Source organism: Ornithodoros turicata, chromosome 5 (assembly GCF_037126465.1).
Source record: "Ornithodoros turicata isolate Travis chromosome 5, ASM3712646v1, whole genome shotgun sequence".
Taxonomy (NCBI): Eukaryota; Metazoa; Arthropoda; class Arachnida; order Ixodida; family Argasidae; genus Ornithodoros; species Ornithodoros turicata.
Window position 1 is genome coordinate 9,654,652 of NC_088205.1, and position 15,682 is coordinate 9,670,333.

At 47.1% G+C, this 15,682-nt stretch overlaps 1 protein-coding gene and 1 long non-coding RNA gene across 6 annotated transcripts in view; one reads left to right on the plus strand and one right to left on the minus strand.

The window, feature by feature from the left end:
- The window catches only part of LOC135393985 (uncharacterized), a 416,022-nt gene that overhangs the window by 224,451 nt on the left and 175,889 nt on the right, over positions 1 to 15,682 (minus strand). The window lies entirely within an intron of this gene.
- LOC135393975 (LIM domain transcription factor LMO4.1-like) overlaps positions 1 to 15,682 on the plus strand; it is a 56,236-nt gene that overhangs the window by 23,262 nt on the left and 17,292 nt on the right. Inside the window, exon 2 of the mRNA XM_064624382.1 lies at positions 10,811 to 10,882. Within this exon, the coding sequence (XP_064480452.1) occupies positions 10,867 to 10,882 (16 nt within the window). The 5' untranslated portion in view covers positions 10,811 to 10,866. The remainder of the gene's footprint in view (positions 1 to 10,810; positions 10,883 to 15,682) is intronic.

The window sequence follows — 15,682 nt, forward strand, 5'->3', positions numbered from 1 at the left end:
GCATACTCACATTAGAGAAGGCCTGCAACGAAAAAAAAAAAAAAAAAAAAGACGCACGCGCGGCCTCTGAGCCATTCCGTCGGCGCGTTCAATTAACGCCGCGGATTCCGCCCATGCGATATTATTGATCCGCGATGAAGGATCAAAAGCATTGCAGGAACTGAGGGAAAGAGGGAACGATTGCGTCCTGTTTCGATCTAGGCGTCTTTTTTGCGGAATCGTCTCTCCTTCAAGCGGGGATATTGGACGAGGCGTTGGTGCCGAAAAAAAAAAGGAAGAAAGGAAACAAGGAAAAAAAAGGACGCGACGAAATGAAGAACGCCGTGGCTAGGACGTTTATTGCGGCCCTTCCGATTGCTTCTCCTATATATATGAGACCTTTGGGGTGATGGGGGGTGAGGACGGCGGCGTCAACTAAATGGCGACCGACCGCGCGACCAGGCGACTGTGCGTCCTAGACTCCGGGGAGATGGTTGGAATGCGCGCTTCATGAGAGCGATTCTGTAATTTTTCATTCGACCTGTTTCTTTCTTTTTTTTATGTGTGTGTGTGCGGGGAGCATCGAGTTGAAAGAAGGGTTCACGCTCGGCTAAAACGCGATTTTAAAGCGCGATATGGAGCGCGTGATATTGAGAGGAAGGGAGAGGTTCGGAGGGTCGTTGAGCCAAGTACTGTCACGGTCCTGTGGGGTTTGACGCGAGGCGGAGTTCGACCGGAACGGCTGGGAAACAGTTATCTGAAAATGGGTTAGAGCGCTGAAAATACGCTGTGCACTGGGTGGACCCGAAGGTGATATTGAAAAGTGGGAAGCCTACAGGGAAGAATGACTGACCGACATATATGGGTTCAGCTCGGGTTTATCGAATTCCATATCCTTGTGACGGCACATTTAACCTCTGTCTGCCGTTTGTTGCCAAAGGTATCAGCCGTGGTGGTTTCGCCAATACAGACTTGAACGGCAGGAGGAAGGCTTTCTTCAAGAACGTTGTGGTCTCTAGGATATCCCTTAAAGGATAAGTGCCTTTTTTTGGACTGCAGTCTGCAGGACAAATACCATCCGCTCTTGCACAAGAACAATAGCCGTAACTGACCTGGAGCGCTTGCGAGGTCCATTTGTTCCGGATGCGCTCTTGACTCAATCCCCTCACATAGCCCGCGAGAGAATGAGTGAGGTTGACGTAACTGCATGAAGCAGGGGGGACACGATGGGAATACAGAGCGTTTGGTTTGCTCGATTGTGTTCCTGCGCCACCGCAGCAGGTTATTCACGCGTCCCTGATCACGCTGCTCCGCACAAGGCAATTTTTTTTTACACCGCTCAGCGAAAATATTAGACTGATAGAAGTATAAACAGATAGAGTACCTGATGACTTACGTGAGCGTTTCAAGCAATCGTATATGTCACCTCCTTGCTCCTTGAAACCATGTGAGCCGTACGTTGAGTGCACAAGTGTTCAGGTATATTGACTTTCTCGCACCATGTCCTCTCAAAATTACGGAGAAATAAGTCAATATCATCACCTATATACTTTGTGAGGTTGCGAAGGTTTGAACATTTTGATATTCTCACGGTCAGTGAAACTAATCTCACTCTGAGGTGTTTCTAGACACTTCATGTCTACTGCAAGCCTTTCAGTTCAAGTTCACGATCTGTTCCTATCTTCCCATCGCTAGGCGTCTTTCAATCGGCGTTGCAGTTCCGAAAGCTCCAGCGCTTCCTCTTTTTCCTCAACTGCTTTGTGTTTTTGCCGTTCTAGAAGCTCAGACTCTTTCTGCCTTTCGCGTTCCTGTACGTTTTCCCAACATTCACAAAGCTCACCTTCCTCAACTCCTGAAGCCTGAAGTTGTAGCCACGATCTGAGGTTTCCCCACGGATTTCTCAGGCGTTACGTAGCCCCTGCGCCTCACCTAATAACCTGTTCTTGAAAATGACTTTATGTTATAGGCAAGTCGAATCTGCTCGAAGATCTAGGCCTAACGTAACATGTGCAGTTCCGAACACTCCAGTTCTATTATGTAAGGTATTTCTGAGAGCGCAGTCTTCCATAAGACATGCTCATTACGTGGGGTGTTCCTGGACAACTTCAAGGGAACGTCTGCAGTACGGCAACGCGTGGTACTGGTCCTTGTAGCCCTCAAGTAGAATAAACGTCCTTGGTCCATCTTCAAAGGAACGCAAGTCATGGTTCGCCGCATTCTTTCTGTATGATGAGCGGTGACAGTATAAGGCACTGTCAAGAACGTATCGGACGCGAAAGGTTCAATGATGCCCGGCATAATTATTCAGCAAAATTCCCACGTCCATTCCACCGTCATGTGACATCTCTGTACGAGCGCCACGTTCCAGCGAAGACAGGTTTCTAATGAAAGCACACTTCACTTGGCTCACGAACGTCGCATGATGCCCAGCGGTTGGGCTGTCGAGAAAGAGCCCACCGGGTGAGCCGTTGTAGTCGGCGGGACACCATCACGCTTTTGGCGGCATCGTGTACGGCGTGACCGAAGCGACGTTCCTGAATGATTTGCTACTCGATAACGAGCCTCATAGAGTGGCATGAATCGCATAGCGTCTTCTGGATTTGTACAGTGGACGGGAAGGCGAAGAAAGAATAATAGCGCACGTCCTGCTGCAGGGTCCGTGAGGTCCTGGAGACAGTTCTGCAGGAAGGTATGAATTGAGTGGGTTGGTTTTGAGACAGTGACAAGGGCTGCACGGTGTCGTGCGAGGCAAATCTTAGTAGTGTTGTTAAGTACGCGGGATGTCGTGCTAAGGAATTGCCTTTTCGTCTTCTCTCCTTATTTCTTTTTTTTATTTTTATAGTACTGATTGAATTTATGACACAGCAGCATTTTTTATGTGGCTTCGTCGTTCACGACGAGACAGAGGGATTGTCAAGCGGTAACATGTCTGAGATATTTTCACGTTGTAGCGATGGCTAACCATGGAGCTAGGGTGGATCTTGTGTTAGACGACGCGTGATATGTTTTCAAGACGCTTTCCTCCATGTCACCGTGAAGTCTGTTATTTAGTACGCAGCGTAACGATACTGTGGACATTGGGAATAGGCCCGAATAGCACATCGTGTGTCGCAAAATTAATTGTCTCGCAGTTATGGAATATTCAAAAACGAGTACCCCCGGATCAAGGGTTGTCCTCGCGGTACAAACACAAATGACAAAAAAAGAGGAGAAAATGAACTTGCCTCGAAGGAAAATTTATTTTCCTGCTTCCTTTTTTTTTCTCTGTTCTCTTTTTTTTCTTTTTTTTGCGTTCTCACGAATCGTTTCACACCCGGATGGACAACGACCTGGACGGGTGCTGTCGGCGTTCTCTAACCAATAATCCGTAGCAACTCTATCCCCAATACCACCCGGGACCACACCCAGACCAGCACCGTATACCTCACGTCTGGTGGTCCCTTCCACATCACACGGCGTACATATCCCGCATATCCGCTGCTCTAAGCCACTCAGTCAATACTAATCTTGAAAGAAGCACAACCGCAAACTCAGCAATAGGTCCTCCCGTAATCCCTTACTCATTTATATCCGTTCTCCTCTCACACACTTCACACACACACACAACCATTATGGCTACCCGTCGCCCATAAAATAAAAATAAAAACAGTTTCGGCAAAAAGAAAGTTACGCGGATTGAACAACGTCATTCGACCAACACAAGCAGCTTAGGAAGACTTTCCCTGAGCGCAGCTGAGACGCCAATGCATTGTACGCTGGCCCGCATAAGGAATAGGCTTTCCCAGATAGACTCTCATGCGTGTCTGTTGCTCGTTTACCGTTCCGGGTGCAAAAAAAAGTGAAAGATCCTTGTGGATGCAGCTGCGTAAGAGAGGCTTACGAAGAACATTCCCGATTGGCCACCCCGGTTTATTGACAAACGTTCTGGATATTCTAAAGTAGCCAAGCCGATTGCACCTGGGACCTCTTGTGCTGCTGATGGTGCTCCAGCTGAAGTGCTGAAGTGGCGAGTTTAAGGAAGGGGGGATCGCTGGCCGGAAAGGAAGTGTTGATTGATCAAAGAAGCGCTCCCGTTGTTTGGGATTATAATTATGGATTTATACGACGAAGCGATCCATGGTGAGTGGGCGAGGAAAGTGTTTTGCGGGCTGTTCTTTAGCGTTGGGGCAATTCGTTATTCTGGCTGCATGTTTTCGAAAACAAAGCTCAGGGCGATACACAAGAAGAGAACACATGCTTGCGTAGCATAAGCAACATTTGCGTAAGCAACATAATCAACATAAGCAACATATCTTATCAACTTATCATAGCAACATATCTTATCAACTTAAGCAACATATCTTATCAACTTAAGCAACAGCGAGCTACACCGCCGCTGTGATGTACGCTTCGAGCTTTCGTTTTCACTTCACATACGGAAGCCAGTCATTAAAACCTGTTTCACTGTAGAGCATGGCTGTTTGCTAAATTACGCTACACTTTCCATATCGTGTTGTGGCATAAATATACGAAGAATATGCAGCTTCGCTGGAGTTGCTTTACAGTATCCATGAACCAGTAGGATGTAGGAATTAAAATATTCCTAAGAGTATAAATTTTTCTCCAGAAATCCTTCTACATCAATGTATCGAAGTATGTGTTTATTTGAGACCTCTTAATAAGGCCCAGAGATCGATAAACGGTGTGTAGGCTTGTGTATGCAAGAGAAAACATGTATGATAGAATGTGAAGAATGTAAGTGCGTATCGTGTTCGTTCGAATGGGCGCCTTAGAAAGGCATCGGTAAGCGTAGTCTAGTAGGTGGCGCATTCGACTGGCAATCGAGATATATGAGAGACGTTTGGAGACCTTAATAGTTTGCTCGCTAACATTTTTACTACATATTTATCACATCTCGTGGTGTATATTAGCTTCCGCACGTTCAATCGAGCACACTCATTTACAATAACACGAAACGACACGTAACACGCATGACAATTTCTCAGTGCGTCATTGTCTTTTACAATCATCACGATCAGTCAGCCACGTTCGAGAAAAAAAAGTACACACATTCCGTCATTGACGAGTTACAGTAAAGAAATATATGCCCGAGAAAGGGCATTAGGCACTGACGTATATCAGCTCAACTTCCCCGAGTGCGAAAGAGATTTGGCTAACGCGAGATTCGCCTCCTCCAGCGCCGCCGAAAAAAGAGGGAAATTTCGGGAGATCTCCCGTCTACTACAAGTGTCCCGCGTTTCAGGACGCATTTAGGACGGGGATAGCTGTCACCATCGACCGGAGCATCTCTTCGAACGACACGTCTGCAGTGAAATTTATAGAGGGAAGTGTTTATCAGATCGTTTGTAAGGTGAAACCCGCCGTTTTTTTTTTTCTATACTTGTTTTCCGCCATCTATGTTTGCGTCCCCATAACCCGCCTGTTCGCTGCACCCTCAGCGAGTGTGTGCGTTCTGAATTGGGAGCTTTCTGTATCAACCGAGTGTGTGCTCTGTTTCCTTTTTTTTTTGTGTGTGTGTGTGTGTGTGTTTGTGTGTAGGTAAATCGACTGGATGCGTCTTGAGAATAGAGATATGGGCTGAGGCGCGTTTTGGGGGGAATGTGCTTTCGGACGTTCTCTTTTCCGTGTTTATGAGTGAAGGAATGATATAGGTATTGACAGTGAGTATGAAACTTGTTGGCCTTGCATAATATTTTGTTGGTAAACGCGTTGTGTTCATCTTGCGATGCTGATGAAAGCTTAAAGAAAGAAAGAATAATTTTAGTATAGGGGACCAACTGCAAGTTTATTCGAGGTTTAGGGACTATTTTCAGCGCTGGGGAGCAAATTTCAGGGTCTGGGGACTACTATTGGGACTACTATTTCTTTTTGTTTTTCTTGGGCTTTAAGTCTCTGTCGCCTCATCAGCTTCACACTAGACTACGTGCTCGTATCGAATTACGTACCAAAGAAAGAATGTAAATATGACGATTTTTTTCCCTTCTCCTCGTGAGAATTTTAATTACCGAGTCCTAATCACTGAGCTACGATTCTAATTAATGAGTCACAGGTCGCGCTAATTAATATCCCAAAATTCAAGCAAAGCCATGCCTAAAAATGCTCAGGAGATCGTGCTTTCTTTTTTGCTCCGTGTCCAAGCATTCTAGATCTGAGATTACTGAACGCAAGCGAGGGACGAAGCACCAACAGTGAAAGGAATAAGAAACGAGGCAGAACATCAAAGAGATCAACGCGACCGCTAGCTCAGCGCGCTTCCATTAATCGAGACCGCAACCAACGATTACACGGAAACACACGTCGAACATGGGTCACTAAAGGCGCTAGAGAATGAGCGAGTGGACTGAAAGTAATTACGAGTGAAATCTATTTTCTCTCCCCACTAATACCCTTTTGCTTTCTAACAGCGCATATAATGAATATTTATCCCAAAAGGCCGGTCGGTCTGTAAAGCTGGCACAGACTAATTACTCGCTGGCGGTAATACACATCAGTCAAAGTCTCCTGCAGCACAAGTTGCTACGCCCGAGGGGGTCGTCATGCAGCACGAGTTGATTAAATTCCCTCGCGCGCGAACCAAATACGAAGATTATAGCCGGAGACTTCGTTAACGCAAAGCGCGTTTACATTTGCGGCATTGTGGTCTTGCACGGCGTCACTTGTGTATACTCTGAGCTCAGCCTGTGCTTATGCGGCACTGCGTTCACACTAGCGAAACGCTTCAACAGTTTTGTTCAGGTCAGGATCGTGTCAAAATATCCGACGGGGTTGGGATGAAGATGAGTTTGATGAAGAGTGGAAAATGGTTCGTGTTCGAAGCTCGGGACTACGCAGTGCTTGTAACGTAACGGTGTGCAGAACGAGAGTTTGCCAGATGGACAATCACTTGACTGGACTGGATGGACACTGGTGTCACTGGACTGGTGCATTGGAACTGGATGTGCTTCGCGAACTCACACAACTTTAACTACTGTGACTGTGCGTATTAGCGTAAAATTTATGTAATTTCCATCAACCACTTGCGTCACACAGCGTCACGCACAGTGTAGTGGGCTGGCTCTCCTTATGCTCCGTTAGATGGATGACCAACAAATACGCAACAAAAATGAGAGCATATTTGCACAAAATGTAATTTTAGTGTACTTTTAAATATTACGAGTACTTACTGTTTAAGAAGACAAAATATGGCTTATGTGCGACAACGCGTCCAGCAGCATATTCTTTTGGCCCTGAAATGGCATTATGGCATTACCCACACAACATGCATTACACTTTATCACGACCATACTCGCTGGTCGTGGACAAGCTTCCACTACTTCCCTGAGGATATAAAGCACAACACGCACGACCCATGAACTTAATGAACAGCACCCATCGTCCCACGCTGGACCACTAGTCGTTCATGCACCCCTCCTCTAGTCACCCGCACTTTCTTTAACCGCCCTCTAATCTCCCCCATCACACGTCATTACCCTGTGTTCGTCACTCACCCGTTAATCATACTAACACCACCATCTCCACCTCACGCCTCGATATCACAACCAGATGTCGCCACCATTGACCTGCCACCCTTGTCCCCCTACTCTAGGGGGCGCCCACAACGGCCGCCATTTGAACGGCGACAATGACGCCTACACGTCGCCGCTAACGCAACCCCCGCTGGTGCGCCTTTTCCCAAGCAATCATCCGGCCCCTTGCTTACGCCTAACGACGGGGCCATAAAGATCGCGTGGTCATCATCATCAAGGCGAGCAACACGCCGTATACCTTAGACCTGATGGTCCGTCAGGAACACACACGCCATATCCGAAGCAGGCACTCACAATGTCTGCCATTCGCGGAATATCCCGAAGAAAACAATGGTCAAGGGAACAGGAGCGTTCCAGAGTCGTGAAGGCGCTGAAGAAAAGCGCAATCATCGAGGCATGGGCGCTTTTGTGTAGAGTCTCGCTTCACTGTATGCGAAGGAGACGCAAGAACGGAGTTAAAAGCGTTTCGCCGAAAAAAAGTTAACTGCAAAGGTGCTGCGATATGGCGTTTCGTCTGGAAGGCTTGATGGGGAGATGGCATGGGCCGTGTATTGTGATGGTTGTACGTACGACTTGATGGCTTTATTGATGGCGTTGGGGGTTACTCTTGGTTGTTCTATGGCACGATTGTCGAATCTAAGGAAGGAAGTTGCGCCAGAGTGCGCTGAAGTGTTGCGATATGTTGTTGTGTGAGATGTCTTGAGACTGCGGACGGTTAGGTTGATTTATTTGGGGCTAATGGGAAAGGATATATGGGAGGTCGTGGTAGGGAGCACGGCGTCGTTTCGCGTGATTTCGAGACTCGCAAGATAATGGCGCCCATACATCAGGTTTCTTGGAATGGAAACGACCGATCGTTTATTGTAATTTTGTTTTCTCTTATGCGGTTTCTTGCTTTCTTTTTTCATTTTGCCACTTCAGTATTGGTCTCACAGAGAAAGTGGAGCTCAGAAAGTTTAGTTTAGTTTTGGGTGAGAAAGGAAAGAAGGAGTCATATTGTGCAAATAATACATTGCATTATATAAACGAAGAGATGAGGCCAGGCACTGCCAATGTTCAAAACAACTTCAATTTCACTTGTTCGTTTCTACCCATGTACCGTTCATAGTGACCCGTTTATTTGTGCTGTCCTCAGCCCTATACGAAGGTAACAAGCTCCAAAGCTTGCTCCGTCAGGCGTTGCCTCTTTATTACCGGGCGTTACCGGGCGATGTGACAAACCACGGGTATCATAACAGTCTGTAGCTTTGAGTTCGCTGAGGAGAGGAAAAAAAAAGCAACGAAGAACGACGTACGGAACTGTTACAATTACGTAAACTATCGAATTTGTAAAACACTTTTTAAGGCGCTCAAACAAGGATCTAGTGACTGTGTATACAGAGGTGCTCAAGCAACAATATGTATATAAACACCACGTACTCAGCGGAGGCAGCACTCTGGAGGAGAATATCGACTCTAAATTGTCTATAAGTTCATTTCCTTGTTAGCTCTACAACATAAAACTGCAGCAACGCCGAGGCCTAAACTCACTGTAAGCACTCGGGGTCCTAAAGAACATTTCTGTCTATGCACGGAAGCGCTTCGACCAGACCCGGTGTACTCTCGTGACCTCATCTTATACTCCCGAAGTGCTTATTTCCTCGCCTTCAATAGCATGGTTCACTCCGTGCACGCTACAGCGCTTTCATATAGAGCAGGCAGACAGAAAGGCTCCGGGATCGCCATCTCCACATACACGGTGGAGCAGAAACCGCTGCGAAGAGAGCGGAGTTTAATGAACGGTGCGGCACCTCCATTCCACCTTGTGATGCCAGCAGGGGGAACGCGCCGCCTCCGCTGCTGCTCCGGTTCCGGGCAATAAAGTGCCCCATAACGAATTCGATATTTTCTTTTTTTTTTCTTTTTTCGCCCTCGTGAATCGCGGCGTTTCGAGAGACGACGACGACGACGAGCCAGGATCAGTGAGGGGCAGCAAACGCATGGAGAAGCTCGGTGAGGCTCATTGTCAGTCTGGGGAGCGGTGGTGCAGTGGTTACACATATACCAGCGAAAGATCTAGAAGGCGGCATCTTCGGTTAATTTCGCTCTTAAGAGCAGAAAGGAGAGAGAGAGAGAAAAGATGGAGGTGGCGAAAAGTATTATACGGCACGTTTTTTTTCCTTTTTCTCTCTATTTTTCCAGTGTGCCAACGTGAAAAATGATACATAATGGAGAGAAACCGCAGCATTGAAAGGAAAAGACACACACACCTGAGAAAAGAACATACGTGCGCCATTTTAGTTTACGCAATCTGTGAAAAAAAGAAGTAAATTAGGGAGCAATTACAGCTTCTACTCCCCTAGATTTAAATTAAACCCACTTGACCCTCCCTTGACCCTGAAATGTGCTCCTCAGCACTGCAAATAGTCTCTGAACCGTGTTTTATAACCCGAAATGGGCTAATGGTTGGTGCAATGCATTTATAGACCCAAGGGTGATTAAAATTACTCCTTTTCTCAATGAGTTCAGTTCACATTCCGTAGTGAAATATTCGAATTAACGAGCGTTAAAGAGCTTGCAAAATTTGACTTCTGGTGACCTGCCGGACAAGTAGCCCTGCACGCCAGAACACCTCAAGTGAACACCTCGAGAGATGGCCAACCGCTCCGTTTAGCGAAATGCTCCGTAGTCTTTCGTGGCGGGTGGCTGCGCGCTTCCAAATTGCCGGCGATCAAAGAAAAAGATGTGCCGCTCTTTCCGCTGCCGCCGAGCAGAGTGTGCTGCTTCCGACCGCCGCTGCTCCGCTGAGGAGCCCCATCATAGCTTCGCAGCATCATGCTTATGGGCTTTCACCGCGAGCTGGGCGACGCTCGTATTACGACAGCCACTCGCTTATAAATCTGGATATAGAGCAAGTGATACATTGTCAGCCGTCTATATCTGGAAAAGCCGCTTCTTCCTTTCGTACAACGGACGAAGGGGATCACATTAAAGAAGGGACATAAAGCCTTGACGCCTCGTCGACGACTTTCGGCCTTTATTCTGTATGATCTTTGCTCTTAATAAGCGTTCGAAACAATATATCTCATCTATACTCTCAGCAGTCTTCCTTTGGCGATTGCGTAATGACGACTGGACACGTCCGTGCTCACGTGGTGTACTTATAATTTGCACAAGTGGAAATGGAAATATGTGCACATCAACGCTTTGTTCGTTCATCTGCTTCCGTCTCTTCATATAACGTATGTGCTTTCTGGGGTTATTGCGGAGAAGCATTTGTTGTATGAACTGAGCCACTAATTGTTGTTGTTTTTTCTGTGCTACAGGTGCGTAAATCAGCAGTGCAGTGGCTTCGGCACAGATCGCCCTCGGGCGTAAAGTCATGCTCTTCGGCGCCGGTAAGTTATGCACACCAAAATCATCACAAATCCCAACAACACCGAATATCCTCTGGATGTACGAATAATGTCCTGACGGATTCGTACGTCCGACGGATATTCTGAGGATATCCATCGGACGTACGAATTTCTTAGAACATCATTCGTACATCCAGAGGATATTCGGTGTTGTTGGGGAATACTCTGTTGACAAATCGAGGAACTCCTGTTTATAGATCAAGTGTAGGCGCGTTCACATGGGCGCATACGTCGACTGAAAGCAACAGTCGACTGATCGCAAAGATCGACTTGCGACGGTTTACATGGCAGGAAGCGATGCGCCTTAGTCCGCCGAGAAATTCAGTCGACTCAGTTGATGACAGCGCCGCCAAGGCACTAAAATGGTCACTTTGCAGTTGCATACTGTTTTATCAGTGTGTGACTTCCTTTACTGCGCCCATAAACATTAAAGCCTTCTACCAACGGCCCAGACGATGCCCAATGCTGCTGGCTTGAAACGCTTGCACCGGCGGGAATGTCAACCGTGTCCGTCGCCATGTTTATTTTCTGTGTTGCGGGCGGAGCACGGCGGCAGATGCGGTTGTGACGTAGCGGAAACCGTCGGCACAGTCGACTTGCTCGGTTTACATGGCAAAGGCGAGACGACTCCAGTCGTTTGATCTACCCCAACGAAGCGACTTCTGCTGCGTCGACGTCCCCTTTACGTCGATGTAGGCGGGTTTACATGGAGAGGGGAGATCGACCTATCTCGCCCAGTTGACTTATGTCGCCTTCATGTAGCTGCGGACAGCCGCTTCGTCCTTGTTGAGGCTAATCGGCATAGCACAGGGATGTGACACGCTTTAGGGTCGGTACAGACAGTGTGCAAGGGCGAGACCAGGGCTCTGCATGTATTATAATAGTATTACTGTAATACAGTTTGTATTAGTATTATGTATAATAACACACATTTTCAAAAAATATTTCCATTAGTATTATAAGACGCCAAAATATGTATTACCCGTATTACTGTATTACTGGTTGAGACAGTAATACTTTTCCGCCTTCCCAGTGGGCACTGGCTTTTGCCCCTCTATGATTCAGCCATTGCATGCGCTGATGACAACGGCCCATGCTCTAGAAAAATGGGTTCATGTCATTGCACCTTCGCACTGTACCATTTCCCCTCTGTTTTTTTCGAAAATTGGCACTCCGAGTTGACAGGGAGACAAGTATCTCGTCAGGGGTCTCCCCTTTGTGAAGGTCTCAAACTTGCCACGGGTGATGATGATGATTGAAAGAAAGAAAAAAATGGGGATTTGCCACAGGTGACCTGCTCGTGGAATACCTCCGTGGAATACTTTCCATGGTGGAAGTGACAGCAAAAATGCGGTATTGCCACAGATGACCTGCTCGTGGAGTACCTCATTTTTGCTGTCACTTCCACCATGGAAAGTCGCACCACTCTGAATGGTGAAGTTGTCGTGGTGGTTCATGAGGAACCGGGACCCAACTTGCAAGGCCGACTGTCATTTCTTTCCTTTCCAGCTTCCTGTTAATGTTGCCAAGCAACTGTGACTATGAACGGCGTACGGACGTGGGCAGATGGAGAGAGGTCACCAGGAATGAGTGGCAGACAGTGGGGGGTTAGTACAGATCCCCACAAAAGTTTACGGAACACCAGAGCGACGTATTTCTTGATCTCAGCGACACCCTAGCGGCGAACGGGAGTGGACGCACTTACTGAGAGGTGCGTCGAGTACCCGGTCACCTGTTTGTAAGTCTGTCTGCTCCTGTTTGTAGCAACAGTGCCGCACAGATTACTATATACACCACCCCCAGTGTTCCGTAAGCTTTTGTTGGGACCTGTACGTGTCTTGGGTGGGACAGGTCAGGGGGGAACTGTGCCGACGTTCATCTGGAATGTCTCCGGAAAACCGAAGGAAAACCTCAAACGCGGATTATTCAAACCCGCGACTCCTACTAGTCTCGGCGAGGAAGGCGATCATCCTAAGAGTAACGCCACGTGAGCTGGTAATGTCAAATATGCCACAAGACGTTGTTTGCTTCGAACATGCAGGGGAGCACTCGAAGATTGATTTTTTGGGGAAAATATTGTCAAAGCCAAATAGCCAGTAACGCATCTGTTGTTTCATACAACAGGAACTGTAAATTGTGAAATGTTGTGTACGCCCTGGGCTTTTAAAAAAAAAGTTATGTATTTCTTTATTACCATAATGTATTGTGATACTGTGTTAGCATTATGTATTATAATACACATTTTGAAAGACTATTTGTATTGGTATTATAGTACTTGTTTTCGCAGAGTATTACGTATTAGTGTTATAACACACAGAAAAAAAATAGTACTAATGCACACCTCTGGGCGAGACATATCAGTGCTCCACGGCGGTAGCATCACCTGTGGGGGCCGCAGTGCAAAGTCAGACAAAGAGTGCATACTCGATGAACCCAAAGAATGACATAACGGCTGTCCACAGGGTTAGACTCATTCAATACACTACACTACAAGAGCAGCAATTGTCTCCACTTTGTATTCCATGCCATAGCCGCCAGCAAATTTCGAGAGTACACAAACGTTGACTGTGCGTTCACATAGTAATAATCAATTTTTCGCTGCACTTCCTTCAGTCGCGGCGCCGGTTGTTCCTTTCCTCCGCTTTTCCTGTAACTCCAAATTACCACTTCTTTCCCAAACAACTTTTCTCGCATGTTCCCGCGACATACAAGTATGACAAAGCTTCCGTCCGAATGCCTCCTCCTAAAAAAAAAACAACAACAAAAAAAAATAACGCTGCAATGGATTGATTAGTTCATTGTTTGGTGCACTCCTCCGTCGACCATGCCTTTCCTTTCCCCATCTCCTCCCCATGTCTCCCCAACACACAAACACACGCCATTTCACTTCGTTTCCGCTTATATTTTTTCCTCTTGTGAAAAAAAAGAAAAGAAAAAAGAGATGGAAGTGAAATCTACTCACGCCTTTCATATACCATATACACACGGGTCGCAGAGTGAGTGCAACAGAAAAGGAGGGACAGACCAAAGGGCACAAATCTCATTTCCGGTCCAGCAGCGAAATTTCCGCCTTGACCGTCGCAATTTCGCCTCCTCCCCCGCACTCCTATTTTCATTTTCTTTCTCTCTTTTTTTTTCTGTCCCGCTTGTTTTCCCTCTTTTTGGAGAACCGTCCGCATATATTCGCTTCCACATCGTTTGTGCAATCTGTCCAACGTCGTTGGTGACTGAAAGCGAGCTTTGGCACGAGTTGAGAGGGAAACTCAAGCTACATATCCAAGAAATAACAAAGCAGACGCCGAAAAAAAGAATACGTAGAGGGGCCGTAATAAAAAAAAAACAGGGGGCGCTTTTGGGTGTCACTCGAATTCACGTCCGAATTCGTCGCGGCTTCAATATTTCGTGACAGCTGCCTCTGCTGGTCCGCGCTCGCTGCACGAAGTCCGCACAGAAGAAGCCCTTTTCTCGTGCGAGCTCTCCGCTTTCATGCTCGTCCGCTGTCATTTTCTGCATCGCGCCAAGCGGATGACTATAGTCCGACGGATAGACTTTTTCTTCCGTTCTGTGCGGTATTGGAAGGGGGAATATGGATAAGCGCAGATTGGGACGTGTGTCGAATTGAAGACCGTTTATGACAGGCTCTAGGCACGAGTTTTTCTCCTCTCTTCCTCTCCCTTATAAGGCATTGTGGTGTCGCGGTGCAGCAGGGTGAACCGCTCTAGAAAATTAGCAGCGAAGAAATACGGGCGTGAGACATTGTCAAATCACGAAGCATTCGTGCTGTGTCGCTTTTCTGTTGCATTGTGTATCATTTTCAAATTACTGAATCGACGCGTTTCTTTTTTTTTTTTTAATATGAGCTGTGCAATGATTTGGCCACGAGCAAGATAGAGATTTCGGGCGCAGAGAATTCATTTGTGAGACGTCTGTTACCGAAGGTCCCTATTTACAGGCAGAGTAAAATCGAACACAACTGCTATACAACACCGGCGGACGGAACAACGAACTTGTCATGGGAACCACTCCTCTCCAAACGTAGCCGTCAGAAAGCCAACGTAGCACTTAACATCCCAACAAAGCATTACACATGATGCTTCCATTCCTTTGTCAACCACTACGTCTCACATCTGTGCATGTTCACCTGCAGGCCAGCTGTCTGCAGCGAGCATCAGAAAAACGTGCTCGAGAATATGCAGCGAACACGATATTTCGAACACGTCCGCACGTCTAGCACTACTTCGCCACAAGCGCACGAACTGAGAACAGATGGCGTACGACATTCCATCAACGTACACTTGTTTGCATACTGAACACCCACTCGTCGCCAACCTTTCACCCGCACTCCTTCAAGGTCCTTACACAAACGCGAGCTCACACGGGATACATTATCAAACTATGCTCCTGCTCACACCCTAGCACTCTAACTTTTTTTGCATGACGGCGAACGCCGTCAGTTTCCGACATCCATTATGGTTTCTTTCGAGTACCAGGACCTTGCAGAACACATGTGCCACTCGTACGTCAGGGTGTTAGAGAGCTGGGGCGTGCCAGACATATCGTATGACTTACATAAGCGCATACGCGCGGCGCGAAGAAGCTCTCGATTCATTCGTGTACATATCAGCGCGTATCTAATACCGAAGCGAACAGTTGAGAAGATGTCAGGAGCCTGCTTTGAAATGCCGACGGCGTGCGCGTCGGCCATCAAACAATATTGCTCCGCTGTCGGGAAACAGCGTGCTCCAATCTGGGACCGAGTGTGTCCTTTGTAGTCGACTGGGG